This window comes from Lytechinus pictus, chromosome 9, assembly GCF_037042905.1.
Source record: "Lytechinus pictus isolate F3 Inbred chromosome 9, Lp3.0, whole genome shotgun sequence".
In the NCBI taxonomy this organism is placed as follows: Eukaryota; Metazoa; Echinodermata; class Echinoidea; order Temnopleuroida; family Toxopneustidae; genus Lytechinus; species Lytechinus pictus.
This window is the reverse complement of record NC_087253.1, coordinates 18,502,568-18,518,140: the sequence shown is the minus strand read 5'-3', so window position 1 is coordinate 18,518,140 and position 15,573 is coordinate 18,502,568. Positions and strand designations below refer to the sequence as shown.

Sequence of the window (15,573 nt, the reverse complement as noted above, 5' to 3'; positions counted from 1 at the left end):
CATCAGAGTGCGAGGTCAATTACAGGTATTTGATTACGATGGGTATTACCAGTTTATCAGAGACAGCTAGTCTCTTTTTATTCGACTTGACCCTGGATTATGTGTGTGTGGGTGTAATTGTGGGTGTGGATTTTCATTGCAATGTAACATGCACAACCATGTCATGATGTTTTTTTCTATTTTAGAGGAATATGTTTAACAAGTTTTTAAACTATCGTTTTAGTCTCCAATTTCATCATCAGATTACCAGGTATATCTTGTTTGATTGCTTGTTTGTTGGTTTGTTTGTTTATTTATAAACATTGATAGAGTCACATTTCAAATCAAAAGAACTGGTGCTCACCATCAAACTGTGCCCTTAGAGCCTGGACAGCAGCAGTATTTGCATCCGCTTTGGCTTCGAGTGCATCTAAGACTGTAGTAAGATCCACTCCATCTGTGTTTAATTACAATGCAAACAATGATTAATATCAATACCTGTATCTAATACTTAAAGGGATGGTCCAGGCTGGAAATATTCATATCTCAATAAATAGAGTAAAATTCACAGAGTAAAATGCTGAAAATTTGATCAAAATCGGATAACAAATAACATAGTTATTGAATTTTAAAATTTTGCATCATTCCAGTGAAACAGTTCTAGGCAAGTCTTTATGAATATTTATTAGGTGGACTGATGAGGTCATATCCCCACTTGTTATTTTGTATCTTATCATATGAAATTAGGTTTATTAACAATTTTTCTACCGAGAACTAAAACAATTGGATTGACAACTGATTAAGTGCATTAGTTATTTATTGCCGCAACTTATTTCATCATAATGGAGACACATCATTTACACATGTATGAAAAAATGTAACATTTATGATTTAATGTAATAACATAAGATAAAAGAAAGTGGGGATGTGACATCATCAGCCCACCTAATGAATATTCATGGCGATGTGTATATAACTGTTTTCACAAAATATTGATAAATTTTAAAATTCAATAACTCTGTGATTTGTTATCAGATTTTGATGAAATTTTCAGCATTTTGCTCTGTGGGTGATTCAATACGTGTCGTACGGGACATTTAGAAAACATTTGACAGTGTTTTTACAAGAAAAACAATAAATATTCCAGTAACTAAAGGTGATCATCAAGTACTACCAGAGTGTTAGGAAAAACAAGACTTAAAATGACTTGAATTCACATCCTGTATAATACAGATTTTAAATAGTAATGTGTCGTACGGACGCAGAATAAGTGGCTTTTTTAGAAACCTCAAGTTTGAACCCTATAGTCTGTGAGTTGGACAGATAATTTTCATAGAAACTGAACTCAAATTGATATTCAATTACCCAAGAACAAACACATCTATGAAAGAAAGCAAAATGAACATTCATGAATAAATAAAGCAAATTATCATTTGAGAACATTATGGCATACGGGACACTCAAAATGTGTCGTACGGGACATCTCTAAATTGAAGCCAAACTTTCTTACTTCATGTCTCTTTGACTTCTTCAATCACTTTATTTGGCTGATGATAATGATAATCCTATCAAACTAAAGACATTCATTATGTTAGACACCGCTATTGGCTGAATATTTCTGTCAATATATCATAAACAAAATCATGTGTCGTACGGGACACTTGTGTGTCTTACTGGACACTTGTGTGTTGAACAGGCACTTGTGTGTTGTACTGGACAGCCTGAATAAAACAATTAACTTTTTATCAATCAGAAGGGGAGCATTGCCCCTAAATTCTTCCTTTTTAATGAAAAGCCTTTTAATAAGTAGTCATTCAGGACAATATAATTAAGTAACCTCAATATATACAATCGGGAGCAATATATTATCATTTTTTTCATGACGGGAAATGTACAATGGTTCACAGCATTTTTACGAGCTGAAAAACTTGAGGTTTTGTGTGAAGTTATATTTTAGTGAATTAATCGATGATTTCTAATATACTATTTAAACAATGAATGAATGAAACTGTTTGTGTAAATTATGGGGCTAAAATGTATATATACATGATATATGTCACATCTGTCACTTGTAATTCCACAAAATATTTTTTTTCTAAAGAAATGGGATTCTACTTTTTCAAACCTTTCTGCATTTCATGAAACCATATGGTTTGTCTTATTTTTCAGATTTCTTTTTTGAACAACATGGTTTGTCTTATTTTCCAGATTTTTATTTTACAACTTGAAAAAAGTAAGGAGTTTCAATACTGTATAAAAAAAAAAATTAGTGATCATCAAGGGAAGTCCAAATAGATGATTGATATGTAAATATATTTTTTTTACATCTTATAATAATTTCACATTAGCATGCAAGAGAAAGACATCTTCCAGGCTAGGGTGAATCAATTATAAAGGTTTTCTTTTCATGCTCAATGACAAAGAAATTCACCTGCTCTGACTAGTGAAAATCACCATTTTAGCTGAAGGGATTCACAAAAGAATACGCCTACATGAAGTCAATTAAAATGGTTAGAATCACTTTTTCATGTTCTATGGAGATAAAAAAAAGTACTTTTTCAGTTCACTTTATGTCAAATCAATTTACTTAAATTAAAATAGGCCTACTATTTATAGTCTCTGAATCCAAATCCTGCAATTAAATGCAGTATATATTGTGTGCCGTACGGGACATGTCCCGTACGACACACACTGTGTCGTACAGGACAACTTTTAATAGGAAAATTATTGAAAAATGAAAGGCAGTAATCAGATCCTTATGGGATAAATCGATCACCCATGGGTCAAAGATAGAGAAACTGATATTGTGAAATTGCATCATCAAAAATAAAATTGTATTGACTATTTAATTAGCAAAATTATTGAAAATTGAAAATTCCATTGTTTCCCCCAGAAAAAAACTATATCTGACTTCACTTTTGGTTAAAACTCATAATTTTCATAAAATTTAGGTATCACAGTAAAATATGACACTACTTATGACTTATAGAAAGCATGTTGAAATTTATGATATTTTTAAAGTTCCAGTGTGGAATCGCCCCTGTGAATTTTACTCTTATTTATTGAGATATAAATATTTTCAGCCCGGACTATCCCTTTAATACATAGCAATATAAACAGTTATCACTCTGTTACTTATACCTTGGTCACATTTGCTCTACGGCGGCCGTACGGCGAGTCGAAAACAGCCGTTTTATCAATTTTAATTCAAGCCATCTATACGTAGTTGGTACAAAAAATGTTGAAACGGCTGTTTTCGACTCGCCGTACGGCCGCCGTAGAGCAAATGTGACCATGGTATTATTCCCCCCCCCCACTCAAATTCTTCCCATATCATTCCCCTTTCTCTTCTTCTTTTCTGCTTAATGGTTTTCTGAGTTCCTTTATTATCCATAACATTTTTTAAATTATGATAACCATCGTTAGTACTAGTATTATTACCACTGTTTTCATCATCAGCTTATCATAAATATTATTAACAACATTGTCATCATCATCATTATCCTTTCCAACATCACGAATATAGGCTACATATCGCATTTTGAGTATTTTGTGCTGTAAAATAGTAAACTTAAGAAAGTCTTTAACATACCCACAGTGTTGTCCACGATGATGTCTGCAGTATCGAGGAAAGAAAAGAAATAGTTGGTTACCATGGATACAGATTATATCTAAAAAAATACAATCAAACTAAATTTCATCAATATGATATCATAACAGAACTCTGATCATGTCAAAAGTGAGTACATGTACGTATTCCATTGAATATGATTGTACTGTTACAGGTCGTGCTCTCAGTCAGGTATTATGTCTGCAGTATCGAGGAAATTTAAAAAAATCGCTGGTTACCATGGATACAAATTATATCTAAAAAATACAATAAAACTAAATTTCATCAATATGAAATCATAATAGAGCCCTGATCATGTCAAGAGTGAGTACGTATTCCATTGAATATGATTGTACTGTTACAGGTCGTGTTGTCAGCAAGGTATAATGGGGGCATGGTAATATTTTATCAATTGAAATAAATCTCATTTAATGTAACAAAATGTAATCAATGTCAAACATACTATTACACATAAATTATGATCTTGTTAACCTATATTATATTGAATTAATTTGAATAATGTCACATCACTCACATGTAATGCAAGCAAATGTAATCTGTATCAAACCATGTCATTTTTTCCCCTTGCAATCAATCATGTCACAAATAATCTGTCCAAATGCAATCAATATCAAAGCATAATCGTCAGGCATCAACTATGACCTTGTGGACCCTGGTCATATCAAATCAATTGGAATCATGACACTTATCCCTGCTGGAAATAGCATAATATTACAAAGTGTGCTCACACTGCGTTCACAATGTGTTCACAGTGCGTTCACATTGTGTTCATTGTGTTCAGTGTGTTCAGTGTATTTACATAGTGGACTGTGCATAGATGTGATCCACACTGTTAAAAGGATCAAATTTAAGAGGGTGAATAAAATTCCACACTGTGGATATCACCAGTGTACGGTGTGCTTACATTTTCCACATAGGAATGCACAAATTTCACAGTGTGAAGAGGATCACAACAGTGGACACTCTTCCAGATGAGTGTTTAGTGTGTTCACATAGTCAAGTAATGATTGAGTTATGATTCACACAGTGTACGTTCCACCACGTATATTGTTTTACACACTGTGAACACACTGGTGAACGTTGCATTATTTACAGGTGGGACAATTACCAATATGCAATCAGTATCAAACATACGAGCGATGGAAGATATTTCAATATCAAAATTTTTCGATATTGAAAAATATTGCTTATTCAATAATGGTTTTATGATTATGTTGATAGATTGCAGCAAACAGGATATGACCAAAATGTCAACAATGAATAGTTAGAGGTCAAGTCCACCCCAGGAAAATGTTGATGAATAAATAAAGAAAAATCAAATTAGCTAAATGCAGAGGATTTCATCAAAATCGAATGTAAACTAAGATAGTTATGACATTTTAAAGTTTTGCTTATTTTTCACAAAACAGTGAAAAATGAGACAGTCGATGATGCCCCTCACTATTTTTGTTTTTTATTTTTTAAATTATACAATGTTTCATATTTTTTCTAGATTTGACAATTTAAGGACACCTTGACTGGACCATATAATATTAAACAATACTCATTGCACATGTCCAGGGAGGAATTAATCTATGTTTCAATTGACAATGAGGAGAAAAATAGAATATTCCCTATATTAAAATGCAAAAATAGTGAGTGGAAGACGTCATCAGTCTCATTTGCATATCCACCAGGATGTGCATATAACTGTTTTGTGAAATTAAGCAAAACATCAAAATGTCATAACTTTCTTCTTTTACATCTGATTTTGATGAAATTTTCAGTGTTATGCTTGTTGCATTTTTTTCTTTTTAATAAAATCAACTGTTTGGGGGGTGGACTTGTCCTTTAATATTTACCACCAAATATGCTGCCCAGTATTGTTTCAACCCAACACAGAACTTTGTAAGTTGCAACCCAAATGCCCGCTTTTCATGGACAAGCACTGACGAAAGCTTTACTTTCTTTTCCCCCTTCCCTGAAAAGTATGTAAAGAATCTCAGATTCGGCGATCGTGTTATCGGCAATATCGTGTTATCTGCAATATTTTGCTTGCGATAATTCACACGTTAGTCACATTTCCCCTATGACAGCTGTACGCCGAGTCAAAAACAGTATTTTAACATTTTTGTAGCAGATGCATATAGGTGGTTAGAATAAAAATTAATAAAACCGCCGTTTTTGGCTCGCTGTACGGCCGCTGTAAGGGAAATGTGACTAGCCTGCGGCTAACAATGAAATCAAATATCTATAAGCACTAAAACGGTTTCGTCCAATGCCAACTCGTCTACCATCAGTACGTCCAATATCCACAAGGTCTAATTGCCATTTCATCTAATAACCAGTTGGTCCAATGGTCATTTAGTCCATATACCATTTGGTCTAATTAGACTAAGTGTTAATTGGGCAAAATGGATGAAAATAAAACGAATATTATACCAACTGGTTGTGAGACGAACTGTTGATTTAGACTAAGTGATGATTGGACCAAATGGTTACTGGACCAAATGGCTGTTAGAAAAAATGTTGATTGATGCAATGGCATCAGAATAAATAAAGGTAGACCATGTGGTGAGTCGACAAGTTGGAAGTGGACAAATTTACCCACTAAAACATACCATCAGCATCAACGGTGTCGACTACTACTGTTCCATTGAATATGATGGTCCCGTTGAAGGTGACGTTTCCACCAATCACAAGCTCGCCATCTTTGAGGGATATCTTGTCTCTGAGCGCTTGCTCTCCGTCGATTACTAACTCCCTGTATTCATCTAGCTGGTTCTATTAATTACAAGATTAAATGAGGGACGAAATGAGAATGATGCTGCTGGTCAGTGGCGGACCGTGACCCGAAGGAGACAAATGATTGGAGGGGAACTGTATTCTTTGTGAACAATGCTGTGCCCCTCCAATGCTTTGTCTCCTCCTGGTCACTGTCTGCCACTGCTGCTGATAGTGATTATGATAATGATTTTAATAATAATGATGTTTAATAATGAGAATACTAAAAATATGAATACTTACAATGAAAAATGATAATAATAACAATAATAATGATAATACAGTGATAAAAATATAAATTTCAAAAATAATAATGATGATAATAATAATAATAATTGTCATCATCACCATAATGTTATACATAAGAATCGAAAGAGAAATTACATGTATATTCAGTCATTTAGTTATTTATTCCAGAATGTTGTTTGAAGGTTTGCATGGTGGTATGTACAATCGCTGATGTGGTTTACGGTACACCATGTGAAGTGTTATAGAAACAGTGGATAGAAGAAGAGAAGAAATGGATAGGCGAGAAAGTAGAGATATGAGAGTAGAGTATTCTTTCTAAAGTAGTCCTGAAAAGGACTGTAAACCAGGAAAGATTGATGAGTTGAGAACAGCTTGAGTAGTAGAGCTAATGAGGAGATGCTGGCTTGAGTCGGCGAGTAGAGATGATGAGTAGTAGAGAGACTCTACGTTTCGGACAGGTTGACTGTCCGTCTTCAGGCTCCTAAATTTTTAAAAAGTTCAATATCTGCTCTTTAATTTGATACCTCAATTAAAGAAAATGATCAAGAAATAACAAAGTTCTGGTTATTTGAAATAAGGCTTGAATTTCAATAATTTCATAAAATTAAGAGGTTCTGCAGGCTAGTGGTCAAACTCACTTGACACTCCGTTTTGTTGACAATTAGCCATGCATTAAGTCTTTTGTTAACCATGCGATAGCTTCTGTGGGAAACCGGTGAAAACATGGTTATTTAATAAAATCATGGAAATACAAGCATTGTTTCGAGGGGACATAACTTGTTTACTTCTTGACCATTTTTTGTGATTAAGGTATCAAATAAAAGAGCAGATATTGAACTTTTTAGGCATGTGATTTTCTTTTTGAAATTCAGATACCCCCAGCCAAATGAGTTTTTGGTATCCTTTCTTCAAATTGTTTTTGCTCACTCATGCGTGAATGAGGAATAATCTAAGTAATATCAGATGAAAGAGGAAATTCTAAGCTTTACATTGGTATGTCATTTGTCTAAATGTATTTGTGATTAAGTTATGATAAATCATCGCTTAATCTCGGTTTCGTTTTTTCTGGGACGCACTGTATAATGAGCTGGCAGTTTCTTCAAGTTCATCATATCAGATCAGAACTCAGAATTTCACAAGAGACTTGATGTCAGAGCATAATTTATTTCCAACTGGAATACAACATTTATCTTCTGGGAAATTATTTGCACACCATCAATGAACTGTTTGCAGCTATTTTGAGAGAGGAATTCTCAGTTCTCATCGAGATCATCAACCTGTTTAATGAACGCTTTTCAACCCATGGATTGCTGAAATCGACAGTTTGCCATCAACTTTGTCTTCACAGACATTTCAACCCGTTGCAGTGACTTATCATCATGATTATTCATCGTGTTTAAACATCCATTTCACCATCGCCAGCATTGTGGATTTTAATTTAAGGAACCTTTGCCAGCCATCTTCAATATATCATTGGAATAAGTCAGAACTGAATCTTCAAGATATGTAAGATGTATTATTTCTGTTTTGTTTATTCTGTGTAAATCATTAAAAAGGAAAAATAATCTAATCAAAATTTTCTTTGCTATTGTTCGGTATTCAATATCGTAACAATCATAATAACAATTATAACAAAACGAATAATGATAATAATAACAATAATGGTGATAGTAATGATAATCATGATCAAAATAGTAAGAAGATAAGAAATTCAAAATAATTAATAAGTTTCTTAAATAAAAGGAAAATGGGCAAAAACACTAGATTGATATAACAGTTTCGAAATACACATTTTTTTTACAAAATAGATGATCAAAAGAGCAAAAGATGAGGAAAACTGGATAACTATAGGTTACCCGAATAGCAGTTGCAGCGTTGCCCAAGGCCGCTTGGACGGCTTGACCGTAGGGGCTCGGTACAGGATTGATCCCTGTGTCAAGTTCAAAGAAGATTGGTATCACAACATCACCGGGATAGCTGTCGATTACCAGGTTGTTGGAGAGCACATACGATACCACGGTGTAGACGTTCCCCTTCCAATCGTTAAACTGGTAGAGGTCGATCGCTCCTTCTGGGGGTGGTACGCCCAATGGCAATGGGGATACTGTGATAGGAAGTATTCGAATCCAGTTAATATTGGAGGAACATAAATAAAAGATGTGACAATCAATATCAATGATCTTAAATGATTTGTTGTGATTTGATATGTTTTGATATGACTTGATAAGATTTGATATGATATGATTTGATTTAATTTTATATGATTTTATATATGATGTGATTTTATATGATTTGATATTTTGTCAAGTTGATATGTTTTTATATGATTTTACATGATTTAATATTTTATTTGATATAATTCGATATGATGCAATATGATTTGATTTCATTTGATATGTGGATCCTTCATGGAACGATTTATCTGCATTAGATCATGGTGTAATAATACATTCATTACATGGCTTCAGCAGTTATGGAGCGAAATAATAGAGAATATGGAAGCTGGGCAAATTAAAAAAGGACATATTAAAAAGGTTGAATGTTTTTTTCAATTTAAATCATTTGTTTCCACTTCATTATAAAAATAGTTCATACATATATGTAATATATACAGACAATTGTATTGCCCTTACCACACTCGAAGCCTGCTCTGTACACTATTTACTGTATTATCATTTTTTATACTTTTTGTTCTTGCCATTATGTATTTCTGATTTACCTGTATGTATGTTATTTTTATCGAGTGAAATAAATGAATTGAATTGAATTGAACTACAGATAATTCAATTAATATAAAACCAACTCTGAATATTACCATGATTCCCTTTTCCCCTCCTTACTCTCTCTCTCTCTCTCTCTCTCTCTCTCTCATCCAGGCTCTATTTTCTTCCCTTCCTCCAGACTTCCGCCTTTCCTTCCAGTTCCATGCAATTTGCTCCGGAGACAATCGCTGCGATGGAAGAACTGCACTTTATTAAGTCAGACATTCAAAGCCAACCTGCCAAAACTACCTAAACCCTCTTCATAATCTTTTATTTACATTACTCTGAACCAAATTACTGTAACTGTACTCAATAACCCTGTGCCTTATCAATGACCAGAACAATTGTTGTGTCACATACCTTTCTCCCCCCCCCCCCCCCTTCCTTTCCCCATCCCACTGCACTCACCTGGAAACGGACCGCCGACGAGTTTCGAGTCTACGACGGTGAAGAGTTCCAGCGACTTATCTCCTCCCCGCATTGACGACAGGGCGAGTACCGGTGCGTCCTGGCAGGTGGCCGGGTCCCGCATCGTTGACCAGGACAAAGCCATCGGGGTGCTGATGAACTGAGACTCGTGAAAGTCGAATGCTGTGAAATCGGCAAGGCAAAGTAGAGGGAAAGATGGCCGGAAAACGAGTTTTAAGGCAGTTCCAGAGGAATATTATGATACAAGTGAACTTGGATTCGATTTCGAATGCAACTTTGTAGTGAACAAACTGACAATCTATTCAAAGATCGAAGCAGTAGGCCTACGTAGCTGCAGATATCCAAACGACATTCATACCTTCTTCTTCTTCTTCTTCTTCTTCTTCTTCTACCATCAATATAGATGGCGCTATGGTCATTAAAAGTACTAACAAATCAACTGGCGCAGGATTTTACAGAAGAGGGGGGCCCTTCACAAGATTTTTTTTATTACTTTGCCCTTCAGAAGAGATTTTGTAGATATAACCACTAGGGACTTAGTCACAGAATTTCTTACAAGTAGGAGCTGCATGCCACTCAAAGGCCAAATAGAGGGGACAGTGCAATTTTATATAGCAGCAGCATCATGCTTCCTCAACAGAACAATCACATCTGTATATGATATATGCATCAATTAATATTGCAAATATTGGTCGCTTTAGCCAAAGAGTAGATACTTAATTTATACAGATTCGAATCGGTTCATATAATTATATATACGTCTCATCTTTGTCTTTTCCCCAAGTTGAATTTGAAAATGTCATTTGTATTTCAAATGTTTTGGATATTTTACCCCCAGATTTTACCACCAGAAAGGGGGCTGTGATCGAGGAGCAAGCAAAGCTGTAAAAGGCAACAGGGGAATATAATAAAGCAAGTCCATAAAAAAAATCGAAAAGAGACATAACTCACCGTCCCAATGGTATAGAATGGACCTATCTCCCGCAGCAGTTATGATCACGATGAAACTCTCATGTGCTTCGGTAAAGTAGAGACCCGATTTAGCGGCACCGTCTTCTAACCTGCAAGAGTATAAACACATTTCGATATATATATATATATATATATATATATATATATATATGTGTGTGTGTGTGTGTGTGTGTGTGTGTGTGTGTGTGTGTGTAAAGTTATACATGTACAACAGCTTTTTGGCAACTCTTTTTTAATTTAAATATTGTAAAGAAATGGATGAAAAGAACAAAGGTAGGCGTATATATATATATATATATATATATATATATATATATATATAAATCTTAAATTATTGCCTGCAGTATGTTCATTTGAAAGAGCAGTGTAGATAAAATGCCTCGCCAAAAGGGATATGCTTTGGTTTGTGAATCTAACTACGAGCTTTCCTGTGTCTACTAAGGCAATTAGACCACTCAACCACGGGATGACCATGATGACGATGCACGCGCATATATGGGATGTTGCAATAGGTGATTTCAGTCTGCTTCCTAGCTGCAAAAGAAAGAAGGCCTAGGCATAAAAATTGTTTTGCCAAAACATGATTGCTCTTTCGGTTCTATATTTATAATCGATATTTGCAAATTTTGATATTCATTTTTCTTTGCAACATCCCTTGAATCTTTTCAAAATTGACAATGATTATAATTATGACAAAAACTTCCATGCCCTATTTTCTTCCTATCCAGTGATCTCGACTTTATGATGCCCCAAATTACAGGGCTTTTGGGGATCATCAACGTAGGCACTTTATGGGTACAGCGTATAAACCAAATTGTTACATGTCGACATACATTGTCTTGTTTTTCTTACAAAGATATTTTCATGAATTCCATGTTTATTATGACCGATGTGTACATTCCGTGTCCTAATTGTGCAACTAGCGTGGAGGATTTTTTTTTTTTGTGTTTGGTTTGTTTTGTTTGTTCAACCTACAATCATCTTGTGTGAGAGGGATAGTAACGTGAAAATAAAATATTACTGCGTGTATTTATCTCTGAACACCTCCGTCAAATTTTTATATACACAATAAAACGCTGTTTTGAATTTTTATTCAACGCTGTCAACTCCATTTAACCTTACAAAGGTTGTTAAAACGGTTTAAAGGAGTGTTTAAAATCTTAAACAACAAAGTTTGATTCTCAATGAATTAAGCATGGTTGTGTAATCTCCTACTGTAAGTAAATCGCGTTGTATAACATTATTAAACAGCGTTTTTATTGCATAAATTGACAAGCTCGTGTCGGATCCTTCTCCTAATGGTGCAGCCTACATGGAGGAATGGTTATCTGTTTCACGGCCTTTTGTTGAATTCATTTTACTAAAGTACATTTTACATTTTGTAGAGCGTTGTGGATTAGTCTTCTTACTTTGAAACAGGGGGTCGCGAGTTCGAATCCCAGCCATGGCGTAATTCCTTCAATAAGAAATTCATCCACATTGTGCTGTACTCAACCCAGGTGAGATGAATGGATACCTGGCAGGAATTTATTCCTAGAAATGCCATCACGCTGTAAAATGTTGTGGGGCTAAAGCCAGGGTAATAATATCCTTCTTCGTCTTCTTCATCCTACACTGACTGCCTCCTTCAATCCTGAAGATTCTTGCAGTATTGTAGTACCGGGGGCCGGCAGGTGCAATACACCGGGTGAACACCCTACTCTTTGACGAATAGTGTATTGGTTTTAACGTGCATAGGTTGTGACTCTCCTATACACGGGACCAACATTTGCGTCCTTTCCGATGGACGGAGTGTTTTCCAACTGCATTCACACCTGCATTGAATACAGTGGTGAGGCACGCTAACACACAACGCTATAACATCAGATTTTTTTGTTAGACGCGTTTCGGCATGAGCGGGACTCGAACCCCTCACGTTGAGATCTACGATCTTATCCGAAACATGCGCTCTAACCGACTGAGCTACGCTGCCTCCCTATCAAAGTCCTTTGGAAGCGAATAGGGACGTTATGACATATGCGCTATACAAGAACTGCGTTATTATTACCATTATTATTACTTTCCTCTCTCCTAAAAAGTGAGAGCTCATGAAGTTCTGGGATCCGTTTCGGAAAGAGCTGCGATTATATCCCGGGGATGAGGACATATTAAAAGGAAGCGAGCTGTATAAGGAACTTCGGCAGAGAAATGGTGAACTACATCTTTCCGAAGATGGCGCTATTCATCGTCTCATTCTTTAGTACATTTATTATAAAACTGTCATTTTATCACTTACCTATGAAATAGTGTGAACTGGCTCTGTCGTGTGTTATATCTCCATATGCTAGATTCTTTATTTTTCTCGATGATCAAAAGGTAATGATGTCCAGTCATTTCAAACGCGTGAACCTCCTGGGCACCGTACGTTCTTATTTCTTGTCTAACTGCAAAGACTTTATCTTAACAACAAAAATAAAACATGCCGATCATATATTGGAAATTGTAAGCAAATGATGAACCAAACATCTCAGGTAATAATTAGGAACTGTAATTATAAATGTACAATATTTCAGGGATTTCAAGGGGCGGTTTCATATGTTGTGAGTTGTGCCTGAGATCTCCATCCAGTGGAATGAGTTGGCCACAATGTAGGACTAGAAAACCCCCTTTAAAGTTTAATAAAGTTTGCCTTAGTTTCCATGAATTGATCGTTGCTACGTTAGGCAATCCTCTAAAAAGTCCGATGTCGGCCGTTTTGAGATTTTGGTTCCATTCACATTTACCTGCACGTGATCAACAGCGCTTTGTTTCCTTGGAAAAACGCTTTATAAATCCAATTGTTATCATTATTATTACGATTATTATTGATATAATAATAATTATTATTATTATCATTATTATTATTATTATCATCATTATTATTATTATTATTATTATTATTATTATTATTGCTATAACTACTATTATCATTGTCATTATCATATTATCATTATAATAATAATTATTATAATCATTATCAGTATTACTATTATTATTATCATTATTATAAAAATTGTTATTATCATTATCATTATTATTGTCATCATCAGAGAGTATTGTGTTTACTTACTTATTCTAGCACTTAATTCTTTTTGAAAAATAAAGGAACATGTGGAATGCACTATAGTAAATAACAGACTGCTAATGTTGAGAATTGCATCTTTTAGCATATATCGAACCCTTAAGATAAGCTATTCCAGTAGTCCGCTTTTACAATCAGTGAGACTTGGAATCTAGTTTCCATGAATTGATCGTTGCTACGTTAGGCAATCCTCTAAAAAGTACGATGTCGGCCGTTTTGAGATTTTGGTTCCATTCACATTTACCTGCACGTGATCAACAGCGCTTTGTTTCCTTGGAAAAAACGCTTTATAAATCCAATTGTTATCATTCTTATTACTACTATTATTATTAATATAATTATCATTCTTATTACTACTATTATTATTAATATAATTATTATTATTATCATTATTATTATTATTACTATAACTACTATTATCATTGTCATTATTATAATAATTATTATAATCATTGTCATTATCATTCTTATTACTACTATTATTATTAATATAATTATCATTCTTATTACTACTATTATTATTAATATAATTATCATTATTATTATCATTATTATTACTATAACTACTATTATCATTGTCATCATTATAATAATTATTATAATCATTGTCATTATCATTCTTATTGCTACTATTATTATTAATATAATTATCATTCTTATTACTATTATTATTAATATAATTATCATTATTATTATCATTATTATTATCATTGTCATTATCATTATAATAATTATTATAATCATTGTCATTATCATTATCAGTACTACTATTATTATCATTATTATAAAAATTGTTATTATCATTATCATTGTCATCATCAGAGGGTATTGTGTTTACTTACTGGTGCTACTCCACAGGTAAATTACGGATTTATCTCCATTTGGGTCATCAGTATCCCGAGTAAAGACCAGATAGGAATCGACTCCAATTGAGAAGAAATCGACATCTGTTACGTCCAGTGGGATTACAGTGACATTATTGATCTATCGGTCAAAAAAGAAATCGATGGATAGATAAATGGGATGGGATGGGATGAGATGGGAGACAGACAGACAGACTGACAGACAGACAGACAGACAGACAGACAGACAGACAGACAGACAGACAGACAGACAGACAGACAGACAGACAGACAGACAGACAGACAGACAGACAGACAGACAGACAGACAGACAGACAGACAGACAGACAGACAGACAGATAGATAGATAGATAGATAGATAGATAGATAGATAGATAGATAGATAGATAGATAGATAGATAGATAGATAGATAGATAGATAGATAGATAATTTAAAGTAGAGACTCCTTGCAGGTGTAGTCGCAATAAATTTGAATTTCATGGACCTGAATCCGTGAATTCGTGCTTGTTTAATATAGATTTCACGGTATCATATTTAGTTTCATCCTCATGCAAAGCAAAGATAGTTTTATACCCTTAAAACAATTATAGTTTCATACTATAGTTTTATAAGTTATGGCTTATATTCGCTTCCATCCTCGTTCAGTATCAATTTGATAGTTTATTATATATATACCTCATATAAATTTTAACCCAGCTTCGTTGAATACAATCCTGGTTTTATCATCAAACATTATATTTAATACCATTCTCGTTCAATATAAACCTGGTTTCATCATCATATTATACACATTCACTACCATCCTTGGTTCAATAGAAAATTCA

The 15,573-nt window shown here is 34.1% G+C and overlaps 1 protein-coding gene across 2 annotated transcripts in view; it reads right to left on the bottom strand.

Annotated features, from left to right (window-relative positions):
* LOC129268173 (uncharacterized) overlaps positions 1–15,573 on the bottom strand; it is a 208,368-nt gene that overhangs the window by 186,831 nt on the left and 5,964 nt on the right. For both annotated transcript variants that reach the window (XM_064104858.1, XM_064104859.1), the window contains exons 5-12: positions 14,728–14,869; positions 13,061–13,223; positions 10,765–10,874; positions 9,793–9,975; positions 8,479–8,726; positions 6,211–6,373; positions 3,572–3,595; positions 344–436 (exon numbers count right to left, since the gene is read on the bottom strand). In XM_064104858.1, coding sequence (XP_063960928.1) covers positions 344–436; positions 3,572–3,595; positions 6,211–6,373; positions 8,479–8,726; positions 9,793–9,975; positions 10,765–10,874; positions 13,061–13,223; positions 14,728–14,869 — 1,126 coding nt within the window. The remainder of the gene's footprint in view (positions 1–343; positions 437–3,571; positions 3,596–6,210; positions 6,374–8,478; positions 8,727–9,792; positions 9,976–10,764; positions 10,875–13,060; positions 13,224–14,727; positions 14,870–15,573) is intronic.